The following is a 15,614-nucleotide window of genomic DNA, read 5'->3' as shown; positions in this document are numbered from 1 at the left end:
TTTACAAGGCATTTCCTTTACAAATCTCAAAGGCAAACTTTTGGCAATTTTATGGGACATGGTTCTTACAACCCCCTTCAAGGCCAATGCATGTAGCTAAGGTTCGGTACCTAAAACTGAAAGCAGTACTCCAATTAAGGTTGCCAACCCTCCAGAATTGGCCTGGAGTCCCCAGGAATTGAAGATCAATTTCCAAGACACTGCTGTGTGCAACCCTGGAGAAAAATCATTGGGACATTTTTTTAAAAAAAGGTTTCTTTTTCATTTTCTTTGAACATTTCTCTTTACCAGATAGAGAAATATTGGAAATGGAGGGGAAAAGGCTGTTTGGCTGACAGTCAAGCATCATCCAATTGGGTAATGTGTCTTTTTGCTTTCCAATTAGCGTAGAAAGGCAATACGTCACAAGGATGGATGCGTTGGTCTGACTAATGGCTAGAGCATGGGGAGAGGTCATGTGATGAAACCTCCAGGAATATATTTAGTCACAGTTGGCAACCCTAGCTCTAAATGGAATCTAACTGAGGCCTGGACAATTGATGCATCTGTACTCGTCCTCACTGTTGAGTCCAAACCCTCAGGAGAGAAAGGTCAACATTTGAGGATGTTCCATTTTTGAGGATGCTCGAACCTTTAGGCCAGAATGTTACATTACTGTTACATCTCTGCTTGTTCGGGGGCAGTTAAGCAAGTGCATTCATTAGTTTCAATCTAAAATGAGGTCCAAGGTGGTGGCGATCTGACACTTAATAGGATAACTCCAAACTAAAATGTATTAAACGGAATGTTACCTTGGGCGCATCACTGAGAATTTACAAAGGCCATTGAAGATATTCCTGAAGGCACAGGTGAGTTAGAGCTCACTAACAAAAAATAATATCAAATGGGAGCCAAGAAATCTGGAATAAGAACAACAGAGTTGTCCCAAAACACATAACAGCTCCATTTAAAGAGGTGGAGCTTTACTTTGCTCTTAGAAGAATGCGATGTGTCAACAAAGATCACATGGTTACACCAAAATGAGGGAGTTTCACTCCAAAAGAAAGACTCGTCTGGTCTAACTTGCAGAAAGTCTGTGACTGCCCCAACACCCACACCTCCCCAACCTGATTGAATTTCACACTAAATTATACAGTGGATTCAATGTGGAGAACTAACAATTCAGTTTTAAGTTCATCCAGAGAGACAAAAAAACCCTTTAAAGAACAGTATTCATCAATATTTGAAGAGATCAGTTCACTGTGAGGAAACCTTGAAGTAAAGAGAAATCAATTTTCCAAATACTCCCTCTGTATCAATGTAGCATTAAGGAAATGTGGACGCCTGTTGAATTACTGCCTCACAGGCATCAAAGATGAAGAGGCCTTGCATAACACCACAACCCAGCTGGGCTGAGGAAATGCCTGTTGGTTCAGGGCCAAGAAGATCATTCAGGAGGAGATTAAACTGTTGCATTCTCCAGGGTCTGTTTCATTACATGCACAAAGCAATGATACCTAAAGCCAAACCATCAAACTTAATCTTTTTTTGTACATTTTTTAGAATATCTATTGTTCTTCAATGCAGATGGTGATGTGTATGATATTCAAGTGTTTGCCGATCTATTGTACACCCCCGTCTTTGAACTTCGCTCTATGCACCACTGGACTCCTCACTACCTTTCTGCATTACAATGAAAGCTATGCTGGCCCATATTAAGCCTCGGTTTAATCAGGCAATTCCTGCACCGAACATTGTACTTACTTTTTGAAAGATGAGAGGAATTTTTGTTCCCGGAACTTTCTTTTGATCGTTTTCAAGCAGTGTTGTGAGGGGGACACCAAAGGGGCCAGTTTCTGTAACCAACAAGGAACTTATTAAAACACATGTCATCTTAATTTTTGAATGAGAAGCAGCAGTAAAATATATTTTTGCGGTATTTTGATGCCTTCCAACTATTTTTCCTAAACAATCTCGCCCTGCTTTCTCTGAAACTTTGTTGGAATTCTGGTGTTTGGCGCACGACTGAGATTTTAATTGAATGTTAGTGCTGCTGATCACAAGGTAAGTAAAACTGATGAAAATAAATTTAGAGCAGGCAATAGAAGATGTTATTTACTCCAAAGGCTATGGCTGCAGAGTTGTTGAGTCCACACAAGGCTGAGGTAGATTTTTGAACTCTCAGGGAATCAAGGGGTTTGGGGATTGGGCGGGAATTGAGGTCAATGATCAACCATGATTGTACTGAATGGCTCCAGGGGCTGCATGGCCCATTCCTGCTCTTATTTCTTATGTTCTTATATATTTGGACCAATCTACCAGGGTTGTGAAGACAAAAGATTCAGAGACTTTCAAAAGGCAGCTGGACACAATACAAGGCAGCTATATTACTGGAGAGATCGGCTTCAATGGGGCCTGATGGTCTCTTCTCGCTCTTGACACTTGTTATGTTTTCAGGTTCTTCTAGACAATCCATTGCACCAAGCCTTTCATGAACTTGCATCACCTTCTTAAACAAAAACAAAAACAAAAATACCTGGAAAAACTCAGCAGGTCTGGCAGCACCGGTGGAGAGTAGCACAGTTGACGTTTCGAGTCCTCATGACTCTTCAACAGAACTAAGTAAAAATAGAAAAGGGGTGAAATATAAGCTGGTTTAAGTGGGGGGGGCGTGGTTGGGACAAGAAGAGCACCCCTTAAACCAGCTTATATTTCACCCCTTTTCTATTTTTACTTAGTTCTGTTGAAGGGTCATGAGGACTCGAAACATCAACTGTGCTCCTCTCCACCGATGCTGCCAGACCTGCTGAGTTTTTCCAGGTATTTTTGTTTTTGTCTTTGTTTTGGATTTCCAGCATCCGCTGTTCTTTGCTTTTATCTTTGCATCACCTTCTTATCTGCTTCGTTTGCAAATGGCACTCAACCACACAGATACAGAATGAAAGCTGAATAAATGCAAATGATAAAAGCAGCCACAAGCCTAAACCTAGAGGTTTATGATCTTGGACATACCTTTGTGTGTTGATGCCCCAACGAAAGGATACGGTTAGTGTTGTAGACAACTCACCCTTTGCTTTGACCCTCAGAGTCCTGTTCCTCTTCAGCTCTATTCCTAGTGCATCGTAGAATGTCGTTATCTCTATTAGAGCGAGGTTATGGATCTTTTTCATATCCTGACAGGATAGATCTCCAATTCGTGTTAACCCCAGCCTGTCTTTCGGAATAGTAAATTTCTGAAATTGTAATAGAGTCAAAACAATTTACAAACTTCCTGAAACAATTGCTGCTTCTTTGAAAAATAAATATTACATTGTAAAACTCTGAGTGGAGTTTGAGAGATAAGCTAGCATTCTGCCTGAAATGTGGAACATTGCAACATGCACTTTAGAGTTCAGTTACTCTGTCCCAGGGAGTGCTGCAACAAATGTTCCTGTCTATAACCCCCATACACCATGGGCTGGCTTTTAGGCTGAGGGCAGGCTCCCCGATCTCAGTGTAAATTTTGGGGGTGAGCCTGCCTCCGCTTAGCCTGCTTTAAATTTTTTACAGCGACAACCCCTTTAATTAATATGAGGTGGCCTTCCATCCATCTGCAGGAGGACTACAGGTCTGTCGGTCAATTGGAGGCCGGCAGCTCTGGACACCAGGAGCGCCTAGCAGGAGTGGTGGCCCCTGCCAGTACTGCAGTAGGCCAGGGAGGTGGCAGTCAGCAATGGACCCCAACATTCAGTTAAGTCTGGGATCTTGCTGGGGCCTGGCTGACAAGGGTGGGGTCATGGGGGCCTGTTGGACGGGGTCCTCCAATTGGCACATGGGGCCCGGGAAGGAGACACCCTCCTTTCACTGACCCACAGGGTCATATCTGCTGGGCTGCACGTTGGACGTAGGCCTCTCCCACTGGCGTTGTATTGGGGCAGCAGCAGGACGGGGCCCTTAGTTGGGTATTAATTGCCCACGTAAGGGGCTCAATTGGGTCCCAGGTGGGTGGCCCGGTTATGCCTCTCCCAATGCTCGTAAAATCGTAGAGGGGCAGGGCGGGTGGGATGGCAGCGGGTACACTGCCAATGGCATGGTGCCTTAACTTACGAGTCTACCTGCCTGTCCTCCCGCCTATGGGTAGCCTGTAAAATTCAGCCCCAAGTACCAACTTCAAGCATGGTGAGGTGCTGGACAGGGACTTCATTGCAGGATAAAGAGGAAAATCTAAAAGAAACCCATGAGTGGACACTCTTATGTACTTCACTGAGGCTATTTATAAACTAGCAAGGAACAGGCCTGAGAGCAGAGCAACCTCACCCCAATAGCCCCAAACAGCTTGGGTTAAGTTGTTAGCACTCTTGCTTCTGAGTCACAAGGTCCCAAGTTCAAGTCCCACTCCAGGTTGTGAGCACAAAAATCCAGACTGACACTTCAGTGCAGTACTGAGGGGGTGCTACACTGTGAGAGGTCCCACCTTTCAAATGAGACTCCAAACTGAGGACCCCCATCTGCCTGTTCTGGTGGATGTAAAAGATCCCATGTGACTATTTTGAAGAAGAGCAGAAGAGTTATCCCTCGTGTCTTAGACAATATTTATCCCTCAATCAACATCACAAAAACAGATTCTCTGGTCATTATCATATTGGTGTTTGTGGGAGCTTGCTGTGCGCCAAATTGGTTGCTGCATTTCTTGCATTACAACTGTTATTTTATATCTTAGATTTATGCAGTGATGACACTAGTTCTAAGTATGCAGAACCTTTATTTACAGACTTTTATACAATGCTTTAAAATGTCTTCACCATGCCTTAGCTCTTGGCTTCTAATAGCTTCTGTGTGTCTGTTTACCTTTCTCTGAGTCCACACCCAGGCTTAACCAATCAAGCACAGTGAGCATAGATCAGTTACCAGTCTCTCATATTCAAACACAGGACAGTTGGAACAATTGAACATTACAACAATAGCAAATAAATTTCAAAAGTATTTCATTGGCTGTAAAGATGTGCTCGTGAAAAGCTTTATATAAATGTAAGTTTTTCTTTCTTTAATACAAAAGGCAGAAAATAATAAAACCACTTCCGGCAATGAATACTGTGTTCAGGTAGAATATGTAGAACTCATGAAATGAAATGTTTCAACAGCGATTTTGCCACAATAAATGTAAGGGGAGAGGAACTCCGCAGTGCTCCATCTATAGCTCTGAGTTTGATTTGGGCATTTGAATATTGCAGAATATAGGTCTGGACTTTGAGTTTAAGGCTTGTTTTGCATTCAACCAGCAATCTCCAACCTCAGTACGCCCATTTCTTGGTAGAACTCTGAGAAACCGCATAGCTGCTGTTAAACTTGTCTGATGAAATAATTCAAGCACAATCACCCTCTCACTTACAGGTAATGTCGTGCTGCTGGGCCGCTTTGTACAGTTGTTTCTACACCGCTGTTCTTTCTGAGCTGCTGTCAGAGACTCAGAATAGGGGATGTCCCAGTTCAGGTCCTCTGTTATTTCTGGGCTGTTTTGCTGGCTTTCTATTTGACCAATTGTGTTATTCTCTAAGGGAAAAAAAATTTTGTTGGCATTAACAGTGTTTAAACCCAAAACATGCATTCCAGCCACAAACCATGTGAAATATTTGTCCGGATAGATTATTAATCTGTTCTGAATTGCAGAGTATGGAATAGTCATAACTCATAGACTTAATGTTCATCTACAACTCCAATAACCATTCACCTTTGGACTGGAGTGAAGAACAGCTTCAGCCGTCCAATGGTCTGTTCTATTGTTGCTTTTGCTGCGGCAGGGTCGGCATTGTACCTCTGCTCTGCTGGATTTGGTGGGTTCCACACAGGTGTCATGAGCCAGGTTTTCGGGGGATATCCCCTGTCACCCATTGGCCACCTCTACAGTTGTGCAGGGGGAGCAAACAGCTGTGGCACCTGAGTGACTGAGAATGTACGAGTCGTAAGAGCTCCCTGGAAAGCGAGCGCACAGCTGCAGGATTAATTTTCAGTGCTCACAAACCAGCTGCAAATCGATGGAATGAAACCCCTTTTGGTTTGTGAATAATGCTGGCTGTTCCCAGGGAGATCTCAGCACCACATGCTGCGCAACCAATTGCCCTTGTACATGGGGAAATCCAGCTAGGGAGCTGATTCCAACAGTTCTGGCTACCTGGATCTCAGGGTAAGTGGTAATTCGCAAAAATCAAAATTGCCCTTTTCAACATGGCATTGGTGAGCTCCCTTATGCATCTGTATATGGCTGACTGAGAGATGCCACACTTGCCCCCATGGATCGAGCCCTGGAAGACCCGGTGCTGTAGAAATTCAAGACCATGGTGACTTTTGAGGCTGCTGACCAACTCCCTCATTGACCTGGTCTCCCACCACCTCTTCCTGCTGTTGCATCTATATTGCTGAACAGTCGCTGGAGTGACACTGGAACTGCAAGCCATTGCCTTGCACCCTCCTTCAGTCACATTTGACCTTCCCCCCAATATTCTTGACCCTCCCTCCATCACCCTTGCCCTGCCTTCAGTGACCCTCGAGCCACCCATCATCACCCATGATCAGCTGTCTGTTGAGCTGCCCTCCAACACCATCAAGCTGGCTCCCAGCACTCTGGACTTACCCCCTCCCACCCCCGTCACCCTCGTCCTGCCAAACATCATCCTCAACCCTCCTTCTATCATCTTCGACCTGCCCTCAGTTAACTTCGACTCTCCCACCCTCACCATTGACCTGCCTTCAATCACCCTTGGTCTCCCTTCTATCCTGCCTGATCTGCCTTCGATTTGACCTGTGTCACCCAGCTCCCTCCTTCTGTGCCCCTACAACCCTTCTGCAACCTGACCTCTCCCCCTTGGGGCAGCCATGTCCTGACTTCACTGGGCAGCTGTCACCCAAGCTTAATGCAACAACTCAGCCTCCTCTCCCCAGTCCAACAAAGATTCCTCTCCCTCCAAGACAAGAAAAGCAGCTCCTACTCATTCTAAATCCACCAGGGACACTACCTCGCCTGCTGCACACCACCTTTAATCAGTCGTGAGTCTGAAAGCACGTTTGCTGATGACTTAATCTCAAAAGCACCATTTAATCTGACGACCATGTATTTTATACGTCATGGGTATGCATGACGTGCCAAACATTGAGAATAGGTTCCTGCCACTTGCCGTCAGGAACCACAATCCGCTTTTAATCCGCCGCCAACTTAATTCCCAACTTTCATCCTGCAGTCGGGAAGCTGACATTTCACCTCCTGCACAAATAGGCAATCCCATGTTCTGATCCCGGGTGTGTCATTAGATTCCGCCCATTGTATCTCCTAGTTTTAATATTACTGCCTTGATCTAACCTGTAAGAAAGCTTAGTTATGATGGAGTTCATTCTTAGTTTTAATTTGTTTAAATGCCTGGAACAAGTAACAAAGAAAGACATCCCAATTGCCCTGCACCATGTGGTTGGAGCCATTTAGCTTTATGTTCAGTAAGGTTACCTGAGTTCTCCTGTAAAGGAGGATGGCATTTCATGCTGTACCCTTAAACAATGGTCCATTTTGGGTATCTGACCACCCTCAAACTTTGACCACAAACATCATATCATCATATAGGGTTGGCCTCACCCTATAGCCCCCATCCTCATCATGTAACCTGCACCCTCATCAACTCTCATTCCACCTTTACTAGGTTTTCTCTAATTTATTAATATCAGGATTTTATTGAAATTATCATGTCTTAACTCTTCTAAATTTCAAAGTTGCCATTCTACATGGGTCTTCTACCTCCATCTGTGTGTTGAAACCAAGACAACGCATCTGCTCCTATTCATTCTTTCCCAGGGTCTAAAAGCTATTGAAGTCCTCAGCCTCCACACATCTTCTACTGCCACAATCCACAGGCTTTTAAAAGCTAAGCTTGGTATTCCCTAATCACTACTTCTTGATTCATCACGTGTCTTTCTAACCTTGTTGCACTCTGGCCCTTGACATGTCTTCCAAGTGGATCTAAGCGGATCAATAAAAAACATTTTGCTCTGCCCTGCTTCAATCATTTTTTAAAAAACTTGTTCATTCATGCGATGTGGGCATTTGTTAGCCATTCCAAATTGTCCTTGAGAAGGTGGGAGTAAGCCACCTTCTTGAACACAGCTGAGTAGCTTGCTAGGCCATTTCAGAGGGCAGCTAAGAGTCAGCCACATTGCTGTGGGTGGAGTCATATATTGGCTAGACTGGTTAAGGAGGGCAGAGTTCCTTCCCTGAAGGATCCTAGTGAAGCAGATGGGGTTTTACGATAATCCAGTAGTGTCGTGGTCACCTTTACTGATACTGGTTTTGATTCAAGATTTGCTTTTAATTAATTGAATTTAAATTGATTGTATTTGAACACGCCTCAGGATTGTTCCAGGCCTCTCCATGACTGGTCCTGTAACATGGCCAGTATACTACCACACCCTACTATGAGGCATTAGTCATCTTGAGGAAAAACTGTTGAAAATATTTTTAATTAATTCAATTATTTAGAAATCAACTTTACACCAGCAGCATACGGGTTAAAATTAAAACTGTTTCACAAGGTTAGATTTGAATATCTTTAGTCAAGCAGGTGTCGGGAAGTCCTGACTTTGGGGATTATGATATCATTAATATCCTTAAAAAGACAAGGTGATGGACAGGGCTGCCTGGTTTTAATGTAATTGATATTTAAGAAAAATGGCTCTATTATTCATATTGTACAATGGTCAAATCTGCCATTATAGCCCAGGTTAAATTTTTAATTATCCTAACAGGATGAATCATATCAACAAGGAAAACAACCTCATCAAAATATTGAGATGCTCTGAAAATAGGACAGATTTATATTGCTCTCGAAGGTACTGAACTGCATTTCATGACCTCCAGAAAGCAACACTTGCTATATCACAAGTGGCCAGATGAATCTTTATCTGATTTTGTACAAGTTCATCCCAGAACAAAAGGGTCAGATTGTAAATGTTAGACTGTTTTCCGTCCTGTACTTGAACATTCTCCGCTTGCACACCAAGGTTTAACAATGCATTATGATGCACAGGAAGAGGCTGTGTCTTGGAAATAGGACAGTCAATAGAGTAGTGTTTGATGGCCCTTTTCTAGTCTATTTCTATTTTAATACTCAATATTCACCTGGCAGAGTGGGGAACTTGCCTGATGCTCAGGACGGAATCGCCCCCGATTTGCACAAAGTGCGGTAGCGGGCGTGAAAAAAGACCCGCCGGCTGCAGTGGCGGGTTTTTGTGCTGTGTGTCTCCTTCCCGGCTCATTAATAATGTATTCTTGGGAAACGCGCCGGATCGCTGGCAGGTGGGCTTGGATTTGCCTGCCATGGGGTGACTTCAGTGCTTCCTCACTGCAGGCGCCATATTTAAAGCACACCAGAGCGCAGCCTACTTCATGTCTACAGACCAGGACTGCAACCGGACAGATGGCCCCAAAAGCAAAGGTGACGGCAGCCTTCAAATTTACTGACGCCTCCCTGGGACATAGCGGAAGGCTGCCGCGGTGTCCTCTTCCCCTGCTCTGGATGCAGGAGGTCCACCAGAGTCACCAATCCCACCTGGAAGGTGGCGGCGGTCAGAGCCACTGGAGCACAGAGGAGGCCATCCATCCAGTGCAGAAGAGGATGAATACTATCATCCGATCCACCAGGGTAAGTCAATCACCTCATTACGCTCAACTCACAAACTCACAAACCCATCACACATCCACAGGGATCTCACACCTCAAGGGACAACACCACTAACTCTCACACACACCCTCACATCTCCATCAGGCTCATATCCTCTGGAGCTCACATCCTCATCCTGTCCATGGCTCCGCTCACCGCACAAACATGCCACGCTATCTGCTCACACTCTCTCCACCTGTTTTCATGCAGGAGAAGCTGGCTCACAACAGCAGGGAGAAGCCCCAGACCGGGGGTGAAGTGGCCCACGTTAGGCCCCTCACTCATTTTGAGGAGCGTGCCATCGCACTGACTGATGACAATGTGGACCCTGCCTGCGGCGATGGTGAGTTTGGCGGCAAACACCCACATGAGGGTCCTGCACCGCATCATCCTCCTGTCAACGCAAATGTGGGTGCTCTCTCTCTCCTGCCTTTGACTGTGCTACCATGCACTAATCATCTCAAAATTGGCTCACAGGGAGCTCTGCCAAGCAACCAAAGCCTTCAGCCAGCCAGTCCCTCAGCTCCAGCCAGGTCCTCACCTCCAGCCAAGAGGACATCTCCATTGGAGAACTGGAAATAAGCAGCCTGGAAAACCCATCACAGCACTTACCCACACCTTCCACCAGACACACACCTCAGTTGAACCTAGATCTGGAGCAGGTTCAGGTTCACAATCTGTTGGTCACCGCACAGACACGTATCCATAGCAGGAGGAGGCAGGTTCAGCCAAGCTCCCTGACACTCAGAGGACTGCTGAGGAAGAGGCCTAATGACAAGCCTCTGGATTCGGCCTTCCAACTCATAATGGAGAGTCAGCAGAAGGTGTGGGAACATCACGCAGAGCTGTTGGAAGCTCTCAACAGAGTGACACATGAGTCGGAGGAGTGCGTCCATCTGCTCTCTGATGAAGTGGTGCCCATATGTGTATCTATAGAAGTCTGCTTGGGAAGGATGGCGGACACAATGGAGACCCTGGTCTAGTAGAATGTGGAGATGCCCACAGACCTACACTCCATCGCAGTAGCCATGGGTGGGTTCCTGTAGTGGCAACACGAGAGGGAAACAGGGCACCTCGACATCTCTCCAGGTGCTCCTTCCCCTCGAAGGGTCAAGCCGGGCCCCTCGGTCACCCAAACAGAGGAGGAGCGGCAACTGAATACCCCTGGGTCATCAACTCAGGAATCTCAGAGACTGTCCGCTCCCTCCGACTCCTCTTTGTCTGTGACCCCCCTCAACCTCGTCCTCTGTCATCACAGAGGAAGCAGCTGGCCCACAGGACACCCAAAGCAAGCCCGGGCCCTCAAGGCCTCGGCTCTCCAGAGGACACATGGCAAAGTCATCAGAGGGAACAGGGCCAACCATTGCACAGGCTGTCTCCACCCCTGCTGCAGATGTCAGGGCAGCACCTAGAAGAAGTGTTAAGCCTGGACAAGTTAAGAATTCTGATCACACATGGTTGCACGGGTGACCACACTTTGTCACTGTATAATCTGAAAATATATTCACTTTCACTGAATAATGTGTAATGGTGTCTTTCAGCTTCATTGACAGGCTTTGCGAGTCCTCCCCCTGCATCCCACCACCATGCCCCCACCCCTCCACCTCCCCCCTCCCCCGCCACTAGCAGTTCAGCTGCACACAGGCAGACCACGAGTGATGGGTGTGTGTGGCACACCACCCCCGAACCTCATGCTTCCTTCCCGGCCGGGTACACCCACCTCTCCCACTCACAACTAGACCTACCTCTCCACCACCACACACCCCTGTGCCCCCACCCCCCTACCCTCCCCACCAGTTGGTACACTTTCCTCTCCCGCTCACAGGGGGAGCAGGAAATCCCACCATCTGAAAAATCCTGTCCTTTGAAATTCAGCCAAGAATTCATAATAATCTCAGCTCTTTAACAAACCTTTGGAAATCTAAACAATGATGTCTATTGAAATTGAAACAAAAATGACCATTTTAAGATCATGTTTCATTTCCATTTTCAAGCAGATTGCCTGTCAATCAACGGAGTGGAGCAGGTGCTTAATTTTTTTTTTAACTTTCAAAAGCAGGGCAATACTTTTCAAAGCTAAAGATCTCCTGACACAGCACATGTTTCTATAGTTTTGAGAGAGCATTGTGGCACTTTCTCCAATGGGAAAAGTACTCTAATGCATCTCAATACTGAAACAATGCTGGTCAATGTAATGGCCAACTTACTTTTCAGTACAGAGCCCTATGATGAATGACTGCAATTAAAACACATCTATGCTACAATACAGCATCTAACAGTGACATCTGAAGTTGTTAAAACTTTTAATATTTACCTGTCAGAATGTTTCCGACTCCTCAGCTGGCTTCCCTTAGTGGTCATGAATTCTCCAACCAGGTGGGTTTTTTAGGGCTTCCAAAACCCACACTAGCATGCAAAAACAATGAGGGGTGGTGGGAGGAAGTGAAAATTTCTTATAGGCTCACATTGGCAAACCTGACCTCAGAAGAGCGTATGGGGTCACAACCTAAAGCCTTTCCGACCCACGAGAAGGCAACACAAAAATAATGCGGGGACAGGAAGGGAGAGGAAATTCATTTTTGCAGTGAAAAAAATTCAATATTTCAGCTCTCCTGACTCCATTCCCAGCTCCATCATGAGATGGAAATCCAGCCTCAAGTATCAAACCGATCGCACTCCGCATGGCTTATGTAGCACTACCAATAACCTTTCTTATTCTTATATTGTTCTGTTTAGAGGGTGGAAATGGTTATATTTTCCAAAAGAAACTGAATGCCGTAATACTCTGCGCTTTTCTGATGTAGATGGCAATCCTTTTAAAGCATCGGGAAATATACTCCATCATTTCACTGAGAAAAAGGCTTAATTTTAGAGAAGTGAACTTTTAATAATGTTACGTGACATATGTGTGCAATGAGCATGCACTCTGTGAAATATAGAATATAGAAATATAGAAGTTAGATTCAAAGGACAAAGTTATCAGACTAAGTAAGTGACAACAGCGAATTTGTTTGCTCATTTGTTATTCAAACTATATTTTGATTTTCAAACAGTGCACTCATACCAAATAATTTACAACTTAGCATTGCTTCTCAAAGCCTTTACTTAACTATATGCTGGATACGTGATGCTTTTTAACTGATGAGTTGTCAAAACTATCAACTAATCATATGGGACTTCTGGTTATTTAACAGAGTCTTTTTTTTTTACCCAGCAATGTTATTACCTTTGCTACAGAAGGTGATTTCTTGCTGCGGTTCAGCTCTGAGGGTAATAGTTGCTTTGTTCTCTCTCACTCATGTGACCATTCTCCATGACTGTGAGTTGTCATATGCTACTCAGTCATAGGGACTGGAGAGTCAAACCCAAACTTCTGCTCAACCATTGCCCATGTGAATGCAAGCTTCATTTTACAATTCCTAGCCCAGGACCACTGAAGTTGTTTGTAGTCGCCTTAATTTCCTCTGACAACACACCTCAACCTCATCCTTTTCCCTTACTATGGTAGCAGGCTCCAACCTAAGCAGTACTCACCTTTTGTCTGATCCCACAGAGTCTTTTCTTCGGACTGTTGTACACCATTGGAAGTAGGCGATACCTCAGGTGTCATCAACTCAATTCTGGCCTGTGAGTGGAAAGATAGGAAATCACGTTAAAAAAGGCAACCATCAAACTTTGCATCCATACCCTTTGAATTCACTGGCCAGGGAATTTGCCTGGTGGGCAGAGCCAATTTTTCAGGTGCTATAAACGGCCTACTAAACCTCCAAAATGGTGAATGGGAAAGCACAGGTCCATTACGAGTGGGAAGGGTGCCACTGCCATATTGTGGTAGGTAACAAATTTAGCCGTCGAGGACTCACAAACTGAAACAGCCGATTCTGTCCTGTATTTATATTTTATAAGCTATATTTTCAAATAGCGCTGATTGAGAAGCCACCCCCAATAGGCATGGAACCAGCCAGCCACTGAGTATGGAACCAGGAGGAGCAAAGGCTAATCTGCCAAGCTCTACATTCAGCCAGCACAGACCACTGCCAGCCACAGCTCAATGAGGATGAAACTCCAAGGCCGAATCTTACATGTCCTGTGAGCTTATCCTGTCAGGTAAATGGATCATTCTCTGCATCCCTTGTACGCTTGTTTTTGGGTTTGCTCGAATTTCATGCCAGTTATTCTATTTCATGCAAGTATTTGTTCCAATTATCTTTTACATATTATACAATAATACAATTGTGTCTTTACTGTGGTAGACATCCCAAGAATCTTTTTGAATAAGATGAACTCCACATGTAAATCGGAAAAGGCCGGTTTCACACCATTTGCAATACTAGCGTTGCTACATGACTCAGAATGCCGCTGTGTTCAACACCACTTGGAAGAAGCACTAAGGGTGGCAAGGGCGCAGAATGTACTCTGGGTGGGGCCCTCAATCTCCACTAGTAGCACCACTAGTGACTGACCTGGCTGAGCCCTGAGGGACATATCTGCCAGACTGGACCTGCGGCAGGTGGTGAGGGAACCAGCAAGAGGGAAAAAAACTACATAACCTCATCCTCACCAATCTACAGATGACAATATTGTTAGGAGTGACCACTGCGCAGTGCTTGTGGAGACGAAGTCCCGTGTTCACACTAAGGATACTTGCCCATCATGTTTTGTGGAACTGCCACTGTGCTAAAAGAGTTAGATTCAGAACAGATCTAGCAGCTCCAAACTGGGCATCCCTGATGTGGCCCATCAGGAGAAAGAGGGCGGAATCATGCAGCCCTATTGGCGGTGGACAGATGAACATCAGGAACCTAATTTTAATACTTTAGCATCTCATTTTAAGTCTTGCTCGCTGGACTCATCCCCCCAAAGCTAGATCATCCGGGCATGTTGGCGTGATTACATGGTTCACAACTGTACATAAGCGACGTGCACCTGGTGAGCGAACTTCGCTCGAGACTTCGAGGTTTGTTTGCCTACCTTGCTTCAGGAGCACTCGCAGTCATCAGCGCCAGGCTTTGCAGGCAGAACCACATCACTTTTAGAGGGGCCCACAGGCAGGTTTTCTGTCAACCAGACCAGCCGTAAGGCAGGGGTGGCTTTTCAACATCTGCAGGGCTAGGGCTTGCTTGGGGAAGGGGCAGAAGTGGCATTAGGCAAGAAAAGAGGCTGCAGGGTGAGAGCTGTACTGGGGAAGGGGAGTGGTATCCCATGTGTGTGGGGGCACCTGTTGATCTGTTCAAGTGGTCACAAGATGGCGAGGGCTGAGGAGGCAGTCTCCAGAGCAGTTGAGGTCAGATGGAGTTGTGAGGGTGTGTGTGAGAGAATGTGTGGTGATGCACCTTGAGTTGGGAGTGAGTGAGATGCCAGAGAATGTGTGATGGGCTTGTGAGTGTGTGAGTTTAGAGTGATGGGATGGTTGCCTTATCCTGACAGCACAGATGAGATCGTTCATCCTCTCTCTGCCCTGGATGGCCAACCTCTTGACTGCAACGTTGGCGCTGACCACCACTGCCACCGCCTCCCAAACCAGAGTGGTGAGATTGCTGGGCCTCCTGCAGCCAGAGCAGGGGTAGAGGACATCACGGTTGGCCTCTGAAAGGCATTCCAGTGACAGGTCATGTCTTCACTGGAGCAGTCCAGGGCTGCAAGCATTGAGAACTGTGTGCATGGCTGCAGTTGAGATATGGCACCCAGAGTGAGGATATGGTGGGGTAACAGCATGGTGGGCAATTCAGAGGCTGCCCGCCAGCGAGGCGGAGTGTTTCCTGTGGTCGCATAATTAATGAGATGGGAAGCAGACGATACGGCTTGAAAACCCGCCATTGTGGCCAGCGGGTAAACATCATTTTTCGCGCCCACTACCACACTTAGTGCAAATCTGGGACGATTCCACTGGAGAATTGTATTTAACCACAATCGGTAACCTCATGTCCCGGCCTATCCCCCACTCTACCTTTACCATCAAAC

At 45.8% G+C, this 15,614-nt stretch overlaps 1 protein-coding gene across 1 annotated transcript in view; it reads right to left on the bottom strand.

Moving 5' to 3' along the window:
* arhgap28 (Rho GTPase activating protein 28) overlaps positions 1–15,614 on the bottom strand; it is a 163,421-nt gene that overhangs the window by 31,416 nt on the left and 116,391 nt on the right. Inside the window, exons 4-7 of the mRNA XM_078535969.1 lie at positions 13,188–13,278; positions 5,348–5,508; positions 3,047–3,212; positions 1,744–1,835 (exon numbers count right to left, since the gene is read on the bottom strand). Of these exons, the coding sequence (XP_078392095.1) occupies positions 1,744–1,835; positions 3,047–3,212; positions 5,348–5,508; positions 13,188–13,278 (510 nt within the window). The remainder of the gene's footprint in view (positions 1–1,743; positions 1,836–3,046; positions 3,213–5,347; positions 5,509–13,187; positions 13,279–15,614) is intronic.

Source organism: Cetorhinus maximus, unplaced genomic scaffold (genome assembly GCF_964194155.1).
Source record: "Cetorhinus maximus unplaced genomic scaffold, sCetMax3.hap1.1 HAP1_SCAFFOLD_790, whole genome shotgun sequence".
NCBI lineage: Eukaryota > Metazoa > Chordata > Chondrichthyes > Lamniformes > Cetorhinidae > Cetorhinus > Cetorhinus maximus.
Note: the sequence above shows the minus strand (reverse complement) of the source record. Positions and strands in the feature narration are given on the sequence as shown.